General features: G+C 47.0%; 1 protein-coding gene across 1 annotated transcript in view; it reads right to left on the reverse strand.

Annotated features, from left to right (window-relative positions):
• ADAM8 (ADAM metallopeptidase domain 8) overlaps nt 1–19,685 on the reverse strand; it is a 191,406-nt gene that overhangs the window by 96,759 nt on the left and 74,962 nt on the right. The window contains exon 6 of the mRNA XM_033943786.1: nt 14,941–15,130. Coding sequence (XP_033799677.1) covers nt 14,941–15,130 — 190 coding nt within the window. The remainder of the gene's footprint in view (nt 1–14,940; nt 15,131–19,685) is intronic.

Consider the following 19,685-nt stretch of genomic DNA (forward strand, 5'->3'; position numbering starts at 1 on the left):
CTGCACTTCTTCTATAATAATTAAGACCTGGAAAGTTACCTCGTGTGACTCTCTGCCAGAGAAAGAGAGAACCGGACTTTAAACAGATCTGGATTCCATCACATAAAGGAAACCTTTGCTGCCAACCCAATTTACAGCTGGACCAGTAGCTGACGAACTCTTGTTCCTGTACCAAGGGGATTCATATCTTTCGTGCGGAGAAGAATAATTCCGTCTCCCGGGCTAAGGCCTAATTGGATGGTGAGAGTAAGGAACTTATCTATCTTTTCAGCTGGGTTAGAGAGGAAATCCTATTGTCTATAGCAGTGGTTCCCAAACCTGTCCTGGGGGACCCCCAGCCAGTCAGGTTTTCAAGATATCCCTAATGAATATGCATGAGAGAGATTTGCATACCTGTCACTTCCATTATATGCAAATCTCTCTCATGCATATTCATTAGGGATATCTTGAAAACCTGACTGGCTGGGGGTCCCCCAGGACAGGTTTGGGAACCACTGGTCTATAGGATAAGGATCTGTAAAGCTACTCTTGGTGATAACTGTAATAGTTTGCTGCTAATCAGGAATTCTTATTATAAGGAATTATTTAGAGTGTAAGAATTAGTTTTACTTATTTATCTAGAAAGAGTGTTGTGATAATTATGTATTAAGCTTCATATATGTATTTGGATATTTTGTGAACAATAATTTGTTATTGCTGCTGGCTTATGAACTATATTTTTCTATTTTCATAATAAAAGTATTTCATAACGCCTGGGTCTCTGCATCGTGTAAGTAGGCAAAGCTAGCTGAACCTGGATGAGATATTATGGTCTTCCCTAGAAAACTAACAGGCACGTATTTGTTTATGTAACTGATTAGTACACCATAAATCTTACTACAGAGCAGGGTGGCAGAAGGCAAATGGAAAGGGTTTCAGCGATTGGTCCTCAGCAGTCGCTTTTTGGGTTGATCGGCCAGCACAGTCGAATCGGCAAATTTGTTTAGTGAATCATGTCCCTGCCTACTTTGCATGCAGTTCCCCTCATTTGCAAGTGCGGATCGGAATCAGATCACAAAACAGGTTAGAGAATACCGCAGAAGGGAAATCGCGTCGCAAAGGGCTCGCAAAACCGATCGGTACACGATCGATTTGCTTAGTGAATCTAGCCCTCAGTTGATTTATGGGTAATAACAAGCACCAATTAAGAACTTAATTGGTGTTAACGAGAACCTAAATGTTTTTTTAATTCTTTATTCATTTTTACAACTTACAAGTGTAATCAGAAATAAAATTTAAACTTACAAACATCACTTGAATTTCTGTTACAATCATTTTAAATTAATTAAATTTAACCCCCCCTCCCACCCTTACCATATCATATGTACCGTATTTTCACGCATATAACGCGCATACGTGTATAACACGCATACGCGTATAGCGCGCGGGTCCAAAGCATTTCTGTAAAAAATTTTTTATATAGCACGCACACGCGTATACCGCGCATGCTGCTATAACCTCCTCCCACTCCCGCTTACTCTTCTGGCCTGCGAACCGGCATCCTCCCCCCCCGCTCACGTCACCCCCCTCCCCCACGATCCTACATCCCCCCAGCACCGCAAAAAGCACAGTTACTTACCGTAACAGGTGTTATCCAGGGACAGCAGGCATATATTCTCACATGTGGGTGACGTCATCTACGGAGCCCCGATGCGGAAGCATTTTCAAGCAAACTTGATTGAAGATTTAAGTTTGCTCTGCTGCTCCACGCATGCGTGCCTTCCTGCTCCACTAGGGGGTGCATCCCCTCGTGGTCTCCAGTTCACTTAACTAGCCAAGAAGCCAACCTCGGGGAGGTGGGCGGGTTGTGAGAATATATGCCTGCTGTCCCTGGATAACACCTGTTACGGTAAGTAACTGTGCTTTATCCCAGGACAAGCAGGCATGATATTCTCACATGTGGGTGACCTCCAAGCTTACTGAAGAGGGATGGAGGGAAGTTGGCAATTTAAGCAAATAGATTTCGCAATACCGATTGGCCGAACCGGCCATCGCTTCTGGACAGGGAGTCCAGACAGTAGTGGGAGGTGAAGGTATAAACCGAAGACCACGTGGCAGCCTTGCAGATTTCCTCAATAGGTGTGGACCTGAGGAACGCTACGGAGGCTGCCATCGCTCGGACTTTGTGTCCCGTTATTCGACCATGCAGCGCGAGACCAGCCTGAGTGTAGCAAAAGGAGATGCAATCGGCCAACCAGTTGGACAAGGTGCGTTTGGAAACTGGGTGGCCTAACCGGTTTGGGTCGAAGGACAGAAACAGTTGTGGGACTTTCCGGTGTGGTTGAGTGCGTTGGAGGTAAAAGGCCAACGCTCTTTTGCAGTCAAGAGTGTGGAGCGCCACCTCTCCGGGGTGAGAGTGGGGCTTGGGAAAAAACACGGGTAAGACGATGGACTGATTGAGATGGAAATCAGACACTACTTTAGGTAGGAACTTTGGATGGGTGCGGAGTACCACCTTGTCGTGATGGAATACCGTGAAGGGTGGGTCCGCTACCAGAGCTTGTAGCTCACTAACCCGCCGTGCGGACGTGAGCGCGAGTAAGAAAATTACCTTCCAAGTGAGGAATTTTGGATGGCATTTGTCTAGTGGCTCAAATGGAGGTTTCATTAGTTGAGCCAGAACCACGTTAAGGTCCCAAACCACCGGGGGAGGTTTGAGAGGGGGGTGGACGTTCAGCAGACCCTTCATGAAGCGAGTGACTAAGGGATGGAGCGAGAGGGCTTTCCCTTCCAGGGGCTGATGAAAGGCCGCAATCGCACTGAGGTGTACTCGAATGGAGTTGGTCTTTAGGCCGGAATGAGGTAGTTGAAGTAGATAGTTAAGGACCAGGGGGACGGGGACCGACACCGGGTCCTGGCTGTGGGAGGAGCACCAGGTTGAGAATCTGGCCCACTTTTGGGAGTAGCAGGTTCTCGTCGAGGTTTTTCTAGAGGCCTCCAATATCTCCTTGACTGGTTGAGACACGGGGAGAGCAGTCAGGGGGAGAGAAACCAAGCATTCAGATGAAGAGATTGAAGATTGGGATGTAACAGTGAACCCTGACCCTGTGACAGTAGAGAGGGAAACAGAGGCAGAGGCAGTGGATCTCTGACACTGAGTTGAAGTAGAAGGGAAAACCACGGCTGGCGAGGCCAGCGAGGGGCAATCAGGATCAGGGTGGCTTGTACTGTTTTCAGGTGGACAAGCGTCCGCAGTATCAGAGGAAACGGCAGGAACGCGTACAGGAACCTTCCCTCCCAGTCGAGGAGGAAGGCGTCGGCCTCGAGCCGGTCCGGAGAGTATATCCGGGAGCAGAAGAGAGGCAGCTTGTGGTTGTGAGGGGACGCGAACAGGTCTATTTGAGGTGTCCCCCACCGTTTGAACACCCCTCGTAGGGTCTGAGAGTGTAGTGACCACTCGTGTGGCTGGAGGAGGCGGCTGAGTCTGTCCGCCAGGCAGTTTTGTTCTCCTTGTATGTACACCGCTTGGAGGAAGGTGTTGTTGGAGATTGCCCATTTCCAGAGGCGCAGGGCTTCCCGACAAAGGGGCCAAGACCCTGTCCCCCCTTGTTTGTTTACGTAGTACATCGCTACCTGGTTGTCGGTTCGGATGAGAACCACTCGGTCGTGGAGCAGATGTTGGAAGGCTACAGCTGCGAGATAGATGGCCCGAAGTTCTAGCACGTTGATGTGGCAGCGACGGTCTTGTGCTGACCACATTCCTTGGGTGCGTAGGCCGTCCAGATGGGCTCCCCAAGCGTACTCCGACGAGTCCGTGGTGAGTACCTTGCTGTGGGGTGGGGTGAGGAAGAGCAAACCTTTGGAAAGATTTGAAGAGTCGGCCCACCAGCGGAGCGATCGTTGCAATGAAGGAGTCACTGTCACGTGGCGTTCGATCGGGTCCCGGTCTTGACGCCATTGAGATGCTAGGGTCCATTGAGGGATTCTCAGATGGAGGCGGGCGAAGGGTGTGACATGGACGGTGGAGGCCATGTGGCCCAGGAGGGTCATCATCTGTCGAGCTGATACCGAGGTCAGCAGGGAGATCCTTCGGCTCAGACTTACTAACGCCTCCAGGCGTGGAGGGGGGAGGAAGGAACGGAGGCGAACCGTGTCCAGCGTGGCCCCGATGAACTGTAGGGACTGCGAGGGGCGTAGTTGAGATTTTGGGAAGTTTATTTCGAACCCCAGACTTTGTAGGTAGGTAATAGTCTGTTGGGTCGCTGAGATAACCCCTTCCCTGGACGGGGCTTTGATTAGCCAGTCGTCCAGGTAGGGGAATACCTGGAGGCCCTGGGAACGTAAGGTTGCTGCTACCACCACGAGGCACTTGGTGAAGACCCGAGGTGATGATGCTAGTCCGAAGGGGAGGACTCGGTATTGTAGGTGCCAGTCCCCTACCTGGAAACGCAAGAACTTGCGGTGAGCGGGGTGCACTGGGACATGTGTGTATGCCTCCTTGAGATCGAGGGAGCAGAGCCAGTCGCCCTCGTCGATCAGGGGGTAAAGTGTCGGTAGTGAGAGCATCCGAAATTTTTCCCGTACCAGGAATTTGTTGAGGCGTCTCAAGTCTAGTATTGGGCGTAGGTCTCCCGTTTTTTTCGGTACCAGGAAGTAACGGGAGTAGAAGCCCTTCCCCCGTTGGTCGGGGGGAACCTTCTCCACTGCTCTCAGGCGAAGCAGGTCTCGAGCTTCGGAGAGGAGTAGGGATAGCTGAGTCCGGTTGGGAGGGCAATTCCTTGGGGGGTTGTCCGGGGGAATGGCCCAAAAGTTGAGAGAGTACCCTGATGAGATCACGCCAAGGACCCATGCGTCCGACGTGACTTGTTCCCAGCGAGGGTAAAAGGCTTTGAGTTGACCCCCGATGGGAAGGAGGCCTGGGACTATGGCGGAGGGGGCCCGGCCCCTTCCGCGTATCCCGTCAAAAGGACGGGGATGGTTTGGTGGTCGCAGGTGGTTGGGACTTGGTCATGGCCCTGTGGTGGGCTTGCGGACGCCTGGGTGGGGGCCGCGAGAAGACAGGGGTGGACTTTTGTGGGTAGCGGCGCGGAGGGGCCCTATACGGCCTGGATGCTGGCGGTTTGGGCTTTTGCCGGACAAGGGAGGCAAACGAGCGTTCATGTTCGGAGAGGCGTTTTGTAGCCGCCTCGATAGTGTCATCGAACAATTCCTTTCCCACGCAGGGGAGGTTAGCCAAACGGTCCTGTAAGTTGGGATCCATGTCGACCAGGCGCAGCCAAGCTAGTCGGCGCATGGCGATAGCGAAGGCTGCTTCTCTGGAGGAGAGTTCGAAGCCATCGTAGGCCGCGTGGAATAGATGAAGGCGCAGGTTGGAGAGGGACTCTACAAGCTGGCCGAACGTTCCTTGCCGGGAGGCTGGTAGGTCAGTCTCAAAGGCTCTCAATAGTCCAATGAGGTGTTTGAGGTAGGATGTGAAGGTGAAAGTGTAGCTTTGCACCCTAGAGGCCATCATTGCGTTTTGGTATAGTCTCCTGCCGAACTTGTCCAGGGTTCGGCCTTCTCGGCCTGGGGGGACCGCTGCTGAGACCCGGGACGGGTGAGCCTTTTTCAAGGAGGATTCTACTAACAGCGATTGGTGGGAGAGCTGTGGTTGCTCGAATCCCGGGTAAGGTACTGTGCGGTACTTGGCCTCCATTTTGGAAGGTACGGCCGTGACCATGTAGGGGGTCTCCAGGTTCCTGAAGAAGGCCTGTTGGAGTACCGGGTTAGGTGGTAAGCGAAGGGACTCTCTGGGCAGTGATGGCATATCCAGCTCCGCCAGGTACTCCTTAGAGTATCTGGAGTCGGACTGGAGGTCTAAGTCCAATGCGTGGCCCATGTCTTGGACAAAGCGAGTGAAGGATGGGCGAGATGTTCCCGGCGCCCCGTGCGGGGTCGGGGAACGAGACCTTCGTCGGGTGGAGAAGGATGGGGAGGCTTCCCTCGAGTATCGAGGTTCATGCTCTGATCCATGCTCCGAGGCTGGGGAAGCACTGTGAGAGTGTTCCGGGGTTGTCGATCTTCGGCGTCTCGAGGAGCCCCTCGGAGACGATGCCGGAGTTAGGGGTACCGATCGATGTCGGATTGGTGACCTCGATCCGGACTCCCTCGGAGAATACGTCCGAGGGGGAGTTCGGAGGATGCGCGGGTTGGAGAGTGATAACTCAGCCACCCTTAGTGGTCCCGTACGAGGTGTGGGAGAACGGCCTCGTAGGGTTGGTGAACCTCGGGCCTTCTTGGAGGTACGGCGGTTCGAGGTTTCTGTCGTTTTAGCCCGATGTTTTGCCCCTCGGCGGTCTGCGGAGGGGGAACGTCTCGGGCGCCTCAGCGAGGAGGATGGGATGCGGCGAGGATTGCGCACCTTTCCTCGAGGTTGTTCGGTGCGAGGCTCAGGCTGGTCTGGCACATTCGAGGTCGAGGCCGATTGAAACTGGGCCATTGCAGCGGACAGCTCCGACGTGATCATCGCTCGGAGTAGGTCCTGGAAGATGGGCACGGACAGCATCGAAGGCATGTCCACTGCCTTGGTGCACTCCACCGGGGGCGACCTCGTATTAGAGTATTCCCGTGTGGTGGAGGCACGGCCCGAAGGCTTGGAGGGCTTAGGCGGGGCTGTAAGCATGGGGCTTCCGCCATGCGTCGACGTTGTCCCCGAGGCTGGCTTCTTCGCTGTTACAGAACCTGAAGAGGGAAGAGGGGACTTACCCGGGGCTGAGGCTTTCTGTTGTCCCGAGGACTTCGGGGTCGAGTCTCTAGGCGATGCCGAGGTATCCGGGGCTGAGGTCAAGGCCGTGGCCGAGGCCGGGGCCGACCTCGAGGCCGAGGTGGAGGGTTGGTCCGGGGTGAAGAGGTCCGCCATGCGGGCTTTTCTTCGGCGGAGGGCCCGGTTCTGGAAATTAGCGCACTGGGGGCAGGAGTCGGTTGGATGAGCCGCCCCCAGACAGAGGATGCACCGGCGATGCGGATCTGTGAGAGAAAGAAGCCGCTTGCACCGGGTGCACTTTTTAAAGTCGGTCAAAGGCCGGGACATTAAATCGAAAGTAGCCGCGGCTCGATTAGCCACGCGGCCACGGGGACCCGGAAGCCTCCGGGTCGTCGAAAACGAAGCAGGAATCAAATAAAAAGGTAAAGAATTCGCGCACAGCGACTTAATCGTGAAAAAACAAGAAAAAATCGCGGTGCTAGAAGGCAGTTGGGGCAGAGCCTGAAAAACACGGCTTCTAGGCTCGCGGAAAATTTTGAACTGGAGACCACGAGGGGATGCACCCCCTAGTGGAGCAGGAAGGCACGCATGCGTGGAGCAGCAGAGCAAACTTAAATCTTCAATCAAGTTTGCTTGAAAATGCTTCCGCATCGGGGCTCCGTAGATGACGTCACCCACATGTGAGAATATCATGCCTGCTTGTCCTGGGATAACATCTCTTACCCGATTGGCCACCGGCACCAGCACCAATGCACAGGACATGCCAGTGCCAGTGCCCGAAGATCCTCCCTCATTGTTGCTGGGCTGGGCTGGGCGGTGCGAGGGAGATCCTCCTTCTTCCTTGTGCCGGGCTAGACTGGGCTTTGAGCATTTGTGCATGCTCAAAGCCTTCTGGTCTCGCTCTCTCTGAGATTGAATCTCGGAGAGAGCGAGACCAGAAGGCTTTGAGCATGCGCAAATGCTCAAAGCCCAGTCCAGCCCGGCACAAGGAAGAAGGAGGATCTCCCTCGCACGCCCAGCCCAGCCCAGCAACAACGAGGGAGGATCTTTGGGCACTGGCATGTCCTGTGCATTGGTGCTGGCGCCGGTGCCCAATCGGGTAAGAGATGTTTTGCGGTGCTGGGGGGGATGTAGGATCGTGGGGGGGGGGGGGGGGGGACGCGAGCGGGGGAGGATGCCGGTTCGCAGGGGGGATGCTGGATCGGAATGAGAAAAAAAAATTGTACAACGCGCTCACACGTATAACGCGCAAGGTTATGCACGGTTTGTAAAAATAGTGTATAACGCGTGCGTTATATGCGTGAAAATACGGTAATCACGTATATCATATAATATATTCTTTTCTACTAATCCAAACAATTAATATAAGATCAGAAACCCCACCCCCCACCCTCTCATTTGCAATTGTATAATTAAGGGAAAAATGTTATTTACTCGTTATAATAATCTGTTAATGGTCCCCAAACATCCTTGAATTTATTAAAATGTCCTTTCTGTATGGCTAATATTTTTTCCATCTTATATATATGATACAAAGAGTTCCACCAGAAATTAAAGTTTAATCTACTCAAATTCTTCCAATTAAATGTAATTTGTTGAATGGCAACTTCAGTCATAATTAGTAAGAGCTTATTATTTTTTGAGGATATTTGACTCTTTGCCCTCATTGACATGCCAAATAAAACAGTATCATATGATAGGGCCACCGGAATTTCCAATAAATTATTTATTTGGCCCCATATTGATTTCCAAAAATCCAAAATAAATGGACAATAGAATAATAGATGATCTAAAGTCCCAGCTTCGAGATTGCAGTGCCAACATCTATCAGACTTAGAGCTATCTAATTTATGTAAACGAACAGGAGTCCAAAATGGTCTATGTAACAGAAAAAAAACCAAGTTTGTCTCATAGATGCAGACACTGTACATCTCATCCTCCAAGACCAAATTCGTGGCCATTGAAACACCTAATTGGACATGTGGGAATCTTCTCAGTGCACTGGTCTATAACATGGCACCTAACTTTTCCTGCACCCAACCTAAAAGGGAAAGAGGCCATGGGAGGGACCTGGGTGGTTCATGGTTGTTCTCAAAAGTTAAGCACCATATTACAGGGGTAAGTCTGCTGTTCAAAGTTAGGCATGCCCTGTGCACTATGCTAATATTCTATAAAGGTCGGGCACCCTCTAAAGAATAGAGGTTTGGGTGGATCTTCCTTTCACCTAACCTTTGGTGCCATATATAGAATCCAGCTCTCTATGAATAAGGGGAGTCTGCCACATACTATACTTATAGCATTGATATTCAACTTTTCACAGGCCTTAAATTAAACTGGTTAGCTATGTGAATAGTGGATGAATATTGCTGTTATCCATATATCATTTTGCCTTAACTCCTTCCCAGTACTATCCATGTAATCCAAAGAACAGCCCGCCTCTAAGGACTATAGCAAATGCTATGCTTTTATGGTGTTGGCTTGCTTGTGATCATTCAGAAACCAATTATGCTTGCTTTGGTTTCCCTTTATCATCTGAAGCTTTTAATGCAACAGTTGTAGCAAAAAGGTTTTGAAGCAATTCGGCTGGAAAATTGTATGCAGGAAATTCCGCTCACAAATTTTTCTTGTTCTTTAATTTCAAGATATTGACATGGAATGGAGTCTTTTGATCTGTAGAATTAATTAATTTTTCTAACTCGCTGTTCCCTTTACCTCGGTGTTACTATGGAAGCAATTGTGACACCAGGCACAAAGGCAGCGTGTGAGAGTTCTTATGAGAAAAGGAAAATGTACCTAAACGTACACAGGCTGATATTCAAACTAAGGCCCCCCTTTTATCAAGCCGCGTTAGGGTTTTTTATCACAGGCTGCGGCGGTAAAAGCTCCGACGCTCATAGAATTCCTATGAGCGTCGGAGCTTTTATAGAAGCGGCCAGCAATAAAAAAAAGGCTTGATAAAAGGAGACCTAAGCTATATGGGGCTCATAATCAAAACTTAAAAACCCGACCAAGTCGGCACATGGTCGTCCTAAAAGACAGGTCATCCAAGTGCCGATAATCGAAACGGCGTTTTGGACGTATCCATGGATTTTTTTTAGGCTTCTGAATCCCACTGTGTGCTCAGAGCTGAAAAGGGCGTTTCTGAAGGAGTGGTTAGGGCGGGATGTGGGCCGACCTAGACTTAGTCGTCCTGCAGGGATATTTGAATGTTTGATGAGACTGCCTAGACGAAACTTATGTTGTGAGTTAGATGATGTAAGTGCCAATAAGGTATCCAAAGTGACCAGATTACTTTGTCCCTGAAGTAGTTAAGACCCCTACACACTCCCCCCGTGTTCACTGACCCTGTCGCACCCCCACAAAGTTCAGAATAAAAACGTACATACCTGCCTCTGGAACATCAACACCTGCTATAGGAAAGCCTAGTAGAACTGCACAGAGGTGGCTTAAGTAGTCTGGGGTAGAGAATGACACGGTGACAAAATTCATCACCGTTCCCGTCCCCGCGGATAACCGCGGGAAATAATCCCATGTCATTTTCTACTGTCTATTTCAACCTCAGTCCTTCTACACCAGCATTCTTCAAAGCAAAGCTTGCGGGTCAGTGATTGTGGCCATTCATACTCTGATTCTTCCCTCTCTCCTTAAAGAATGACATGAAGATGGTTTCCCGCAGTTATCCGCGGAGACGGGAATGGTGATGAATTTTGTCACCGTGTCATTCTCTAGTCTAGGGGTAGGATAGTGAAACATAGAGAGGAGAACCCCTAGATTTTGGGTGGAAAATGTAAGTCCCCCAAACCCTACTGTACTACCATATAGGCTGCAGCCATAAGGGCTATTGGGGTCGTAGACAGGTAGGTGTAGTGGGTTTGGGGGGTATTTTGGGAGGCTCACCATAACCTATAAGGGAGTTCTGGTGAGATGTTTATATGGCACCCTTTTTATGAAGTTCATAGCAGTGCCCTTAAGGTGCCACTATACTCTGTTGCCATGTCTGGGTGGCCAGTCCAGCACAATGCTGGCCCCTCCCACATCCAAAAGATCTTCTTCTGAGCGTTAGGGAATTGGATGAATTTTTGTTCGCGAATGTGGTATAAAGATAAGATGTAGTGGCAGTCTGCATGATCAAATGCCTGGACGGTCAAATGCCTGGATGTTCAGAGAGACGATTTTTGAAAAAAAAAATATTTTAGATGTACTTTTTGAGAATGAACATTTTGCTGCTGCTGACTTTGGGCGACTAGCACTGTACATTCAAATCAGACTTAGACGTTTCTTTTGATTATGGCCCTTCATGTTACCAGCAGCTAATGAATATACAATAGCTGTGAATCTGGATGGTATTAATTTAATTTGTATCTGAAATAATTTAGGTGTCAGGTAAAAAGCGCGCCGGAACAAAGGCGTGTGCAGACAATTGAGCACAGCGCGGAGGTGCGCACCGAAGAAAATGACTTTTTAGGGGCTCCGACGGGGGGTGTGTGTGGGGGGAAACCCCCCACTTTACTTAATATAGATCGCGCCGCGTTGTGGGGGTGTTGTGGGGGGTTTGGGGGGTTGTAACCCCCCACATTTTGCTGAAAACTTCACTTTTTCCCTGTTTTTCGGGGAAAAAGTTAAGTTTCCAGTAAAATGTGGGGGGTTACAACCCCCCAAGCCCCCCACAATGCCGCCACGATCTGTATTAAGTAAAGTGGGGAGGCTCCCCAACAAAACCCCCTGTCGGAGACCCTAAAAACAGTAATTTTCTTTGGCGCGTGCCTCCGTCTTGCGCTCAGTTGTCGGCATGAGCCTTTGTCTTCTGCGATTATGTCTATGAACCATAATTTAAATAGTATAAAATATAAAATGTATTTTTTTGTGAATCTGTATGGACAGCATAAGGCCAAAATCCCTCAGAAAGGTCCTATATTATTTCTATAAGAAAGAAGTCTAGGAATTGTGGAGCAAGGATAGGCCAAGAAGTTATTCAAATAACAACGATATTCAGCTGTAATTCAGATATACATTTATAGTGGTTGATAGTCAAAGCAATTGAACCAGACAGAAATGACTTTTATCTGGTTAAATGGCCAGTTTGGGGCTAACCTCTAACTTTCAGTGGCACTTAACCAGATTTTTGACATATGTACACACACAGAAACAAAGAAACATGACAGCAGACAAAGGCCAAATAGCCCATCTAGTATGCCCATCTGCAGTAACCATTATTTCTTTCTCTCTCTAAGAAATCCCATGTGACTAACCCAGGCCCATGAAATTAGTGCTTAACTATTAGCCTGAGTTTATAGAACTACACCCAGTTATGCTTAATATATGTATTAATTTAAATACTGTATATGTATTTCAAATATTCTGAGCTCTTCACAACCTCTAACAAATTTTAAATTATTTCATGAGCCTCAGCCCCACCACTCACCGCCTCAAAATCCTTTCATCGCGGCAAACTTTATGTGGTAGTTTCCTCATCGGCTCTTTATAACATTTATTTTTCATTTCCTTTTCAAGTTTTTTAAAGGTGCATATGTGCCTTACATTATTGCACTTCTCCCTATACTTATATAATTATATGTTAAAGTGCTCCGTGCTTACTCATTCCATCAACCTGTTATAAATATATAAATAACTTAGCTTGATTTAATGCTGCTTAATTCATGTACAGATTCTTTCTTAAACCTTCACTTTAGTTTATTTGGCTTGGCAGGGCTAGACCCGACATGTTTCGCCCAATGCTGTTTCAAGGGTCCCCCCACAGCCGCCAGAATCAATCCACCTTCTCTCAAAACTTAGTTCTAAAGAGGTTAGAGGTTGTGAAGAGCTCAGAATATTTGAAATACATATACAGACTCTATTTTCTGGGCAGAGATTTGGACTATACACTGTTAATTTAAATACTAGCATTCAAACTAGCACTGTTGATGTACTGGCTCAATCACACTGACTATACTAACCAGCAGTGATTCAATATTCCACTGGCTATACTGTCTAGCACTTTCTCAATATCATACCATCTATACCAGTGGTCTCAAACATGCGGCCCGGGGGCCACATGCGGCCCACCAAGTACTATTTTGAGGCCCTCGGTATGTTTATCATAATCACAAAAGTAAAATAAAACAATTTCTTGATCATATGTCTCTTTAGCTATAAATGACAATATTATTAATAAGACAGCCAAAAGGAAAGCTTTATAAACTATAAAGAGTTTTACCTCATGCAAAATTGGTATTTCTTTAATAAGACATTAACTATTTTTTTCTGCGGCCCTCCAAGTACTTACAAATCCAAAATGTGGCCCTGCAATGGGTTTGAGTTTGAGACCACTGATCTATACTGTTCAGCAATGATTAAAAATCCCACTGTCTTTAATATCCAACAATGTTCAATATTCCACTGGCTCAATATATCACATTGGCTATACTATCCAGTAATGGATAAGTATCATGGTGACTATACTATCCGGTGCTGGTTCAATTTTGTGCTGGCTCTGTTTATGTTCGTTAAAATTCTTGCTATACCGCTTAAACTATAAATATGAACAAAGCGGTTTACAAGATAATATAAAATAGTAATAAAGTAATAAAAGAATTCCATTTGGATAGTAAAGCTCAATCAAACATAGCAGAAACATACATATGCAGACAATACCTAGGAATTCAGACTGTCAAGTCTACAGAGAAGGCCAGCTTAAAATAATATGATTTTAAACTCCTTTTAAACCAGTGGTCTCAAACTCGCGGCCTGAGGGCCACACGCAGCTCGCCAGGTAGTGTTTTGAGGCCCTTGGTATGTTTATCACAATCACAAAAGTAAAATAAAACAGTTTCTTGATCATATGTCTCTTTAGCTATAAATTACAATATTATTATTAAGATTTAGCCAAAAGGAAAGATTTATAAACTATAATAAGTTTTACCTCCTGCAAAATTGTCATTTCTTTAATAAGACATTGACTGTTTTTTTCTGAGGCCCTCCAAGTACCTACAAATCCAAAATGTGGCTCTGCAAAGGATTTGAGTTTGAGACCACTGATTTAAACCTTACCAAAGATTCTTCTTTTCTCAATTCTATCGACAAACTATTCCACAAGACTGGTATTAGAAAAAAAGCACTGCTTCTAGTAGAAGCCAAATCTGCTTTAGATATGTGAGGTAAAGCTATTCGATTATTATCTATCTAGCATTGTCTCAGTATCACACTATCTATACCAGGGGTGTCCAACCTTTTGGCTTCCCTGGGCCGCATTGGCTGAAAAAAATGTTTCTGGGGGCCGCACAAACGTGCAAACGCTGCAGCAAGACAGAGGAGGGAGCCGGCAAGACGGCAAACACCCGGGGGCAGCAGAGGAAAACACTGCATTGCCCTCGACCGGGGCTGCACAAAATTCTTCACGGGGCCGCAGGTTGGACACCCCTGATCTATACGAACCAGGGCTACGTCAGTATCATGCTGGCTTTACTATTTAGTACTGCATGTACGCGGTAGAAAACATTATTCCCTGTCATTTTAATCTGAATAAATGACACAAGAATCATAGGTAGCAATAAACTTATTTATCACAGAGAATGTGATCCTCTATACGTAAAGATGAAGGAGGTAATTATGACAACTGCATATAGTGAATTTGATGAAAGGTGTGTCATCCATTTGGAATTAAATTAACAGAAGATGTGTTATATGTGTAATGACTTGATATGCTTCCTCTAATGAAGTAGGTTAAGAAGGTTTTGACATTTCAGAGCGTGACAGTTTGCATTGTTTTAGCCGAGTGAACTGGAACGCCCTATATCTGAGTGATTGTTTAGAGCAGTGGCTCCTAACCCTGTCCTGGAGGACCACCAGGCCAATCGGGTTTTCAGGCTAGCCCTAAAGAATATGCATCAGAGAGATTTGCATATAATGGAAGTGACAGGCTTGTAAATCTGCTCCATGCATATTCATTAGAGCTATCCTGAAAACCTTCAGGACAGGGTTGGGAACCACTGGTTTGGAAGGATCTCTATGCTGGGATCTTGAAGGGAAATCCCTGGAAAGAATCTATTTCCTCAGAGAAGAATGTGAGTATACTGACTGTAAAGAGGAGAGAACTGGGAGTAAATAAATATTCTACGAGTGCCCTGAAGTTTGCATCTGTCGATAGACCACCTTACAACCAGTATACTCACATTTAATTAAAATTATTTGCACAAGTAGAGAGAAACTAATAGACCACCTACCCAGGGAATGGGCTTCAATACGCTGGCCATTTTGGGTTCATAGTCATACAGAGTGAAGTTGGAATGCCCACAGGTTGCTCGCTTCATTCTTAGATGCTCTTGCTTGTACACTGCATGCTTTCCTTCTCCACCTTTGGTGTCTTCCAAGGGTTCAATGAGGTAGACCTGATGATCTGTCTGGAAGAACCCACTGAAAAGAAACCATTTTAGTGAAATAAGTTATGTGTGTACATTAAACCAGTCCATGAGTATGACCAGGCCAGTTGTGAGAGGTATTTTAGATGTCTCTCTGGATTTGCTTTTGGCTGCCTTTCGATCTTATTTCTCTTCACCATCCTTCTTGCCCTCTCTGCCTCTCTTACCCTATCTTATCTTTGTCTCATTTGGTAATATGTTTACAGAATATCCATAATGAACATGTACTGTATTTTGGAGTCATTTGATAACTGCTCACTTGGTGAAATGTGCCCATGGATTTTCAGAGCAAATGGGCAGGAAAAGTATCCACACATATTTATATCTGCCAATTTATATGGATAATTTTCCTGTATAAAAATACATGTACACATTTGAAAATTCCAAAACATGTACCCTGTCTTCCCTGCCTCTAGGAATACCTCTCTGTAGAGAAGGTGACAGTATTATATGCAGAAAATGAAATTACAGGTAGACTTGCACCAACAAATAGGGCAGGTAGTTTTGGAAAAGTCATACCTGTAGCTAAAGAACTGTCCTACCTTCAAAAATGACTTAGAAAATTACCCTTAATTTATTTACATACATCCAGGCCTTTATCCAAGAAGCATCTCCACATGCAAATAGAAGCACTCATAGATCATATACATATTGAAAAAGCGATTTCAGAATGCTGCTGTTTACATGTGGAGATCTATCTCATGCAGACAGTTCAAGGGAATATGGTGGGGGAGTGGTTCGGGCAAGGCTTAATTGAGGCAAAAATCTTCTGGGTCAATATTCAGCTGGTGGCCATGAGCGTTTTGCTCACTGCCTCTGGCGTTATTCCTGGATATTCAATGCTGGGCACTGTCCGGCCTTCAGCACTGTATATCCATTTTTTTGAGCCATCCAGCACATAACCAGTTAAGTCGATATTCAGAACTTAACTGGCCACATGGTGTAGCACATAAAGATAGAACTGTGATTTCTGTGGTCATATTTATGCACTAAACCTGGCCGGCTAAGTTCTGAACATTGAAACTTAAGTGGCCAAATACTGACTCCATTCTTGGCATGCCCCCAACATAACCAGTTTTCACTTAGGTACTAACTGGTCATTTTTAGTGAAGATAACCAGTAAAGTGCCTCTGAAAATGACCGGATCGCTACAAACAAGCTAGTGGCCGTTTCTGGCTGGTTAAATTGTTGTGAATATCACCAGCCTATGTGCTTCTCTTAATGGGAACACACATCCTTGGGGAAAAATGCCCCTGTTGAATTTCACAGCGGCTCACAGCCATGCACAAATTATACAAAGCGCTGGTTTCAGGCAGGACTTTGCACTAAGGATAGTCATTCTTCTTAATCCCCCACTGTAACCAAACTAAGGGCTCCTTTCACTAAGGTGCGTTAGGGCCTTAACGCACAGAATAGCGCATGCTAAATTGCCCCGCGCGCCAGACCTTAACGCCAGCATTGAGCTGGCATTATTCTAGAAGCATACCACACGCTAATTTCATGCTTGCGCTAAAAACACTAGCGCACCTTAGTAAAAGGAGCCCTAAAACTACTTAGGGACATAGTTATCAACATGGGATACCATTAAGATGTGTTATTCTACCATTAACTCATGCTATTTTAGCACAGGTCCCATTTTATGCAACAAGACTTAAATATTAATAACCAAGGTTAACAGTACAATAGCATCTCTTAACTGTAGCTCATTTATTTATTTATTTTGATTTATAATCCCATCCTCTCAGAAAGCTCAGGGGGGGTTACAAGAGAACATGCATAGTTTCAATAAACAGAGGGGAACCTATCTACAGCACATAAGGCAAAACAATTAGCAGAATAAAGTGAATGATCATGGGGAATATAGCATATACACTCGAATATACGATTAGATTTTGGACCAAAAATATGACCCCAAAATGGGGGTCTTGTCTTATATTTGAGTCAGCACCCACCCCCTCCCGGACTTGTTGCAGGCCTCTGCCGGCCTGCTGTATGACCTGGTGGACCGGGACAGGAGGGATCCCTCCCGTCTCCTATCCCAGCTGACTCTGACAATTTTTTAACCTCCCTCCTGCCTCCCTTCGCGTACCTTTTTGAATCCCTGGTGGTCCAGTGGTGTACTGGGCAGGAGCGAGCTTTTCGAGCTCCTATCCCATGCTGAGCCATTCTGAATGGCTGCTGTGAGTTCTTGCGGGACTTGTGAGAACTGGTAACAGCCATTCAAGGAGAGGCTTAGGGCCAGGCAGGAATCGTAAAAAGTTCGCTCATGCCCGGTACACCGCTGGGCTTCAAGAACATGAGGCAGCCATTCAGGGAGGGGCTCAGAGCAGGGCAGAAGCCCATAAAGCTAGCACCTGCCCAATACACCGTTGGATCACCAGGGATTCAAAAAGGTACATGAGAGAGGCAGGAGGGAGGTAAAAAAATTGTTAGAGTTGGTCGGGACAGGAGACGGGAGGGATTCCTCCTGTCCCAGCCTACCTCTGGACCATCATGTCATACAACAGACTCAATGGAGGCCTGCAGGACATTGGGAGAGAGGGGGACAGGGTAGGGAGGGGGGACAGGGTGGAGAGCCTGGCAGGGAGTGAGGAGGGACAGGGTGGAGAGCCTGTTAGGGCAGGGAGTGGGGGGGGGGCTGGATGCAGATCCTGGCAAGGCAGGGCACATGAATATTAACCCCTCCCCTGGCTTATATTCGAATCAACCTTGTTTCCTCCTTTTTGGGGGCAAAAAGGGTACCTTGACTTATATTGAGATCGTTATATATTCATGTATATACTGTATGCATAGTGAGTTAGTTCACATCAGTGGCACAACAAGGGTGAGAGGCGCCTGGGGCGGTGGTGCCCCTCCCTCACCTCTTCTCCGCCCCCCGCCTCCTCTTGCTATGCGCATGCCAATTCCCTTCCTCCATACCTCTGTAACACTCCTGGCATGAGCAGAAACCACCAACCTGATATTGTGCCAGCGTTGGCTCTTCCTCTGACATCACTTCCTAGGCTTGGGTCCAGGAAGTGACATCAGAGGAAGAGCTGATGCTGGCGCAACAGCAGGTTGGTGGTTGATGCTTGTGCTAGAACGTTACAGAGGTACGAGGGAAGGGAAGTGGTTCACACGCACCGCAGTGGGGGGACAGGGAAGGAGCAGGGGACAGAAAGGAGGATGGGTGCCTGCGCCCTCACCAAGGCAGTGCCCAGGGCAGATCCCCCCCTTACTACGCCATTGATTCACATATAGGTCTTTAGTCCACATACAGAGTATCATGCCTGTGGTTGGGTCATTGGAAGAGGATGGTTTTTACTGCTTTCCTGAAGTCCATCAGGCTGTCGAGAAACTTGATCTGCATGGGCAGCAAATTCCATAGTTTAGGGCAGGGGTGGGCAACTCCGGTCCTCGAAGGGGTTTTCAGGATTTCCCCAATGAATATGCAGGAAATCTATTTACATGCACTTCTTTCAATGTATATTCATTGGGGAAATCCTGAAAACCCAACTGGATTCCGGCCCTTGAGGACTGGAGTTGCCCACACCTGGTTTAGGGCCATGTTGATAACGTCCCCCTTTGACAGCAGATACACATGTAAGCTTGTCAAATGGAGCAGATACATGTGAAAGCAATGCCACTTATAAAGTCACCAGGATCGTGATACTCATTTTATCAATATCTGTGTGTGTGCTGCTCCCACTGTGTTTGCCAGCAGAAACATGTGCAGTTCTAGATGTATTTTAGAAACGCTCTATGTTGGCAGAGCCTTTTCTAAAATACTGCTAGAATTGAGCACTTCCTAACTTGGATGTCTCAATTCCAATCTCTAAGTTCTACATAAAACTTTTATCAATGGCATAGCTTGAGAACTCCTAATTTAGGCTTTAGGCACAACTATAAGTTGTATCTAGGAATATATTTTTATTTATTGCTATACAAGGAACGTAAGAAATAATAAATCAACAAACAATACAGTCATGTGAAAAAATTAGAAACACCCCATGAAATATTCAGTTCTTTCTTAAGAAATGTTCACCTATCGATGTCAAATCTTTTTTTTATTTATCTCTGGAAAAGAGATGTAATTATAAGTAAATAACAAAACTTTTCCTTGATTTACTCATGAAACAAAAGATATCCATAAAAATGTGAAGTCTAACTGAGGAATAAATTAGGACACTCTACACCAGTGTTCTTCAGCCACCGGTCCATGGACCAGTGCCGGTCCACAGAAATTTCCTGCCAGTCCACAGGGCCAGCATGTGCATCAGGCCAAAACAGTGTTCTTCAACCGCCGGTCCACGATGCGGCGTTATCTTCAAGCTAGCTCCCTCTTCCTAACTGATTCAGTGCACAAAGCCACAGGCAGCGGCTCCTACGGCTATCCTGCGGCTGAACCGGAAGCCTTCTCTCTGACATTGCAACATCAGAGGGAAGGCTTCCAGATGAGGCACGGGACGTGCAAGGTGCAATTAGTACTATTATGGGAGCGGGGTCTGGGGTGGACATTGGGTAGAGATGGGTGGGGTCTGGCCCACGACTTAGCCCAGTGTTCTTCAACC

The sequence above is a fragment of the Geotrypetes seraphini genome, chromosome 4 (genome assembly GCF_902459505.1).
Source record: "Geotrypetes seraphini chromosome 4, aGeoSer1.1, whole genome shotgun sequence".
NCBI lineage: Eukaryota > Metazoa > Chordata > Amphibia > Gymnophiona > Dermophiidae > Geotrypetes > Geotrypetes seraphini.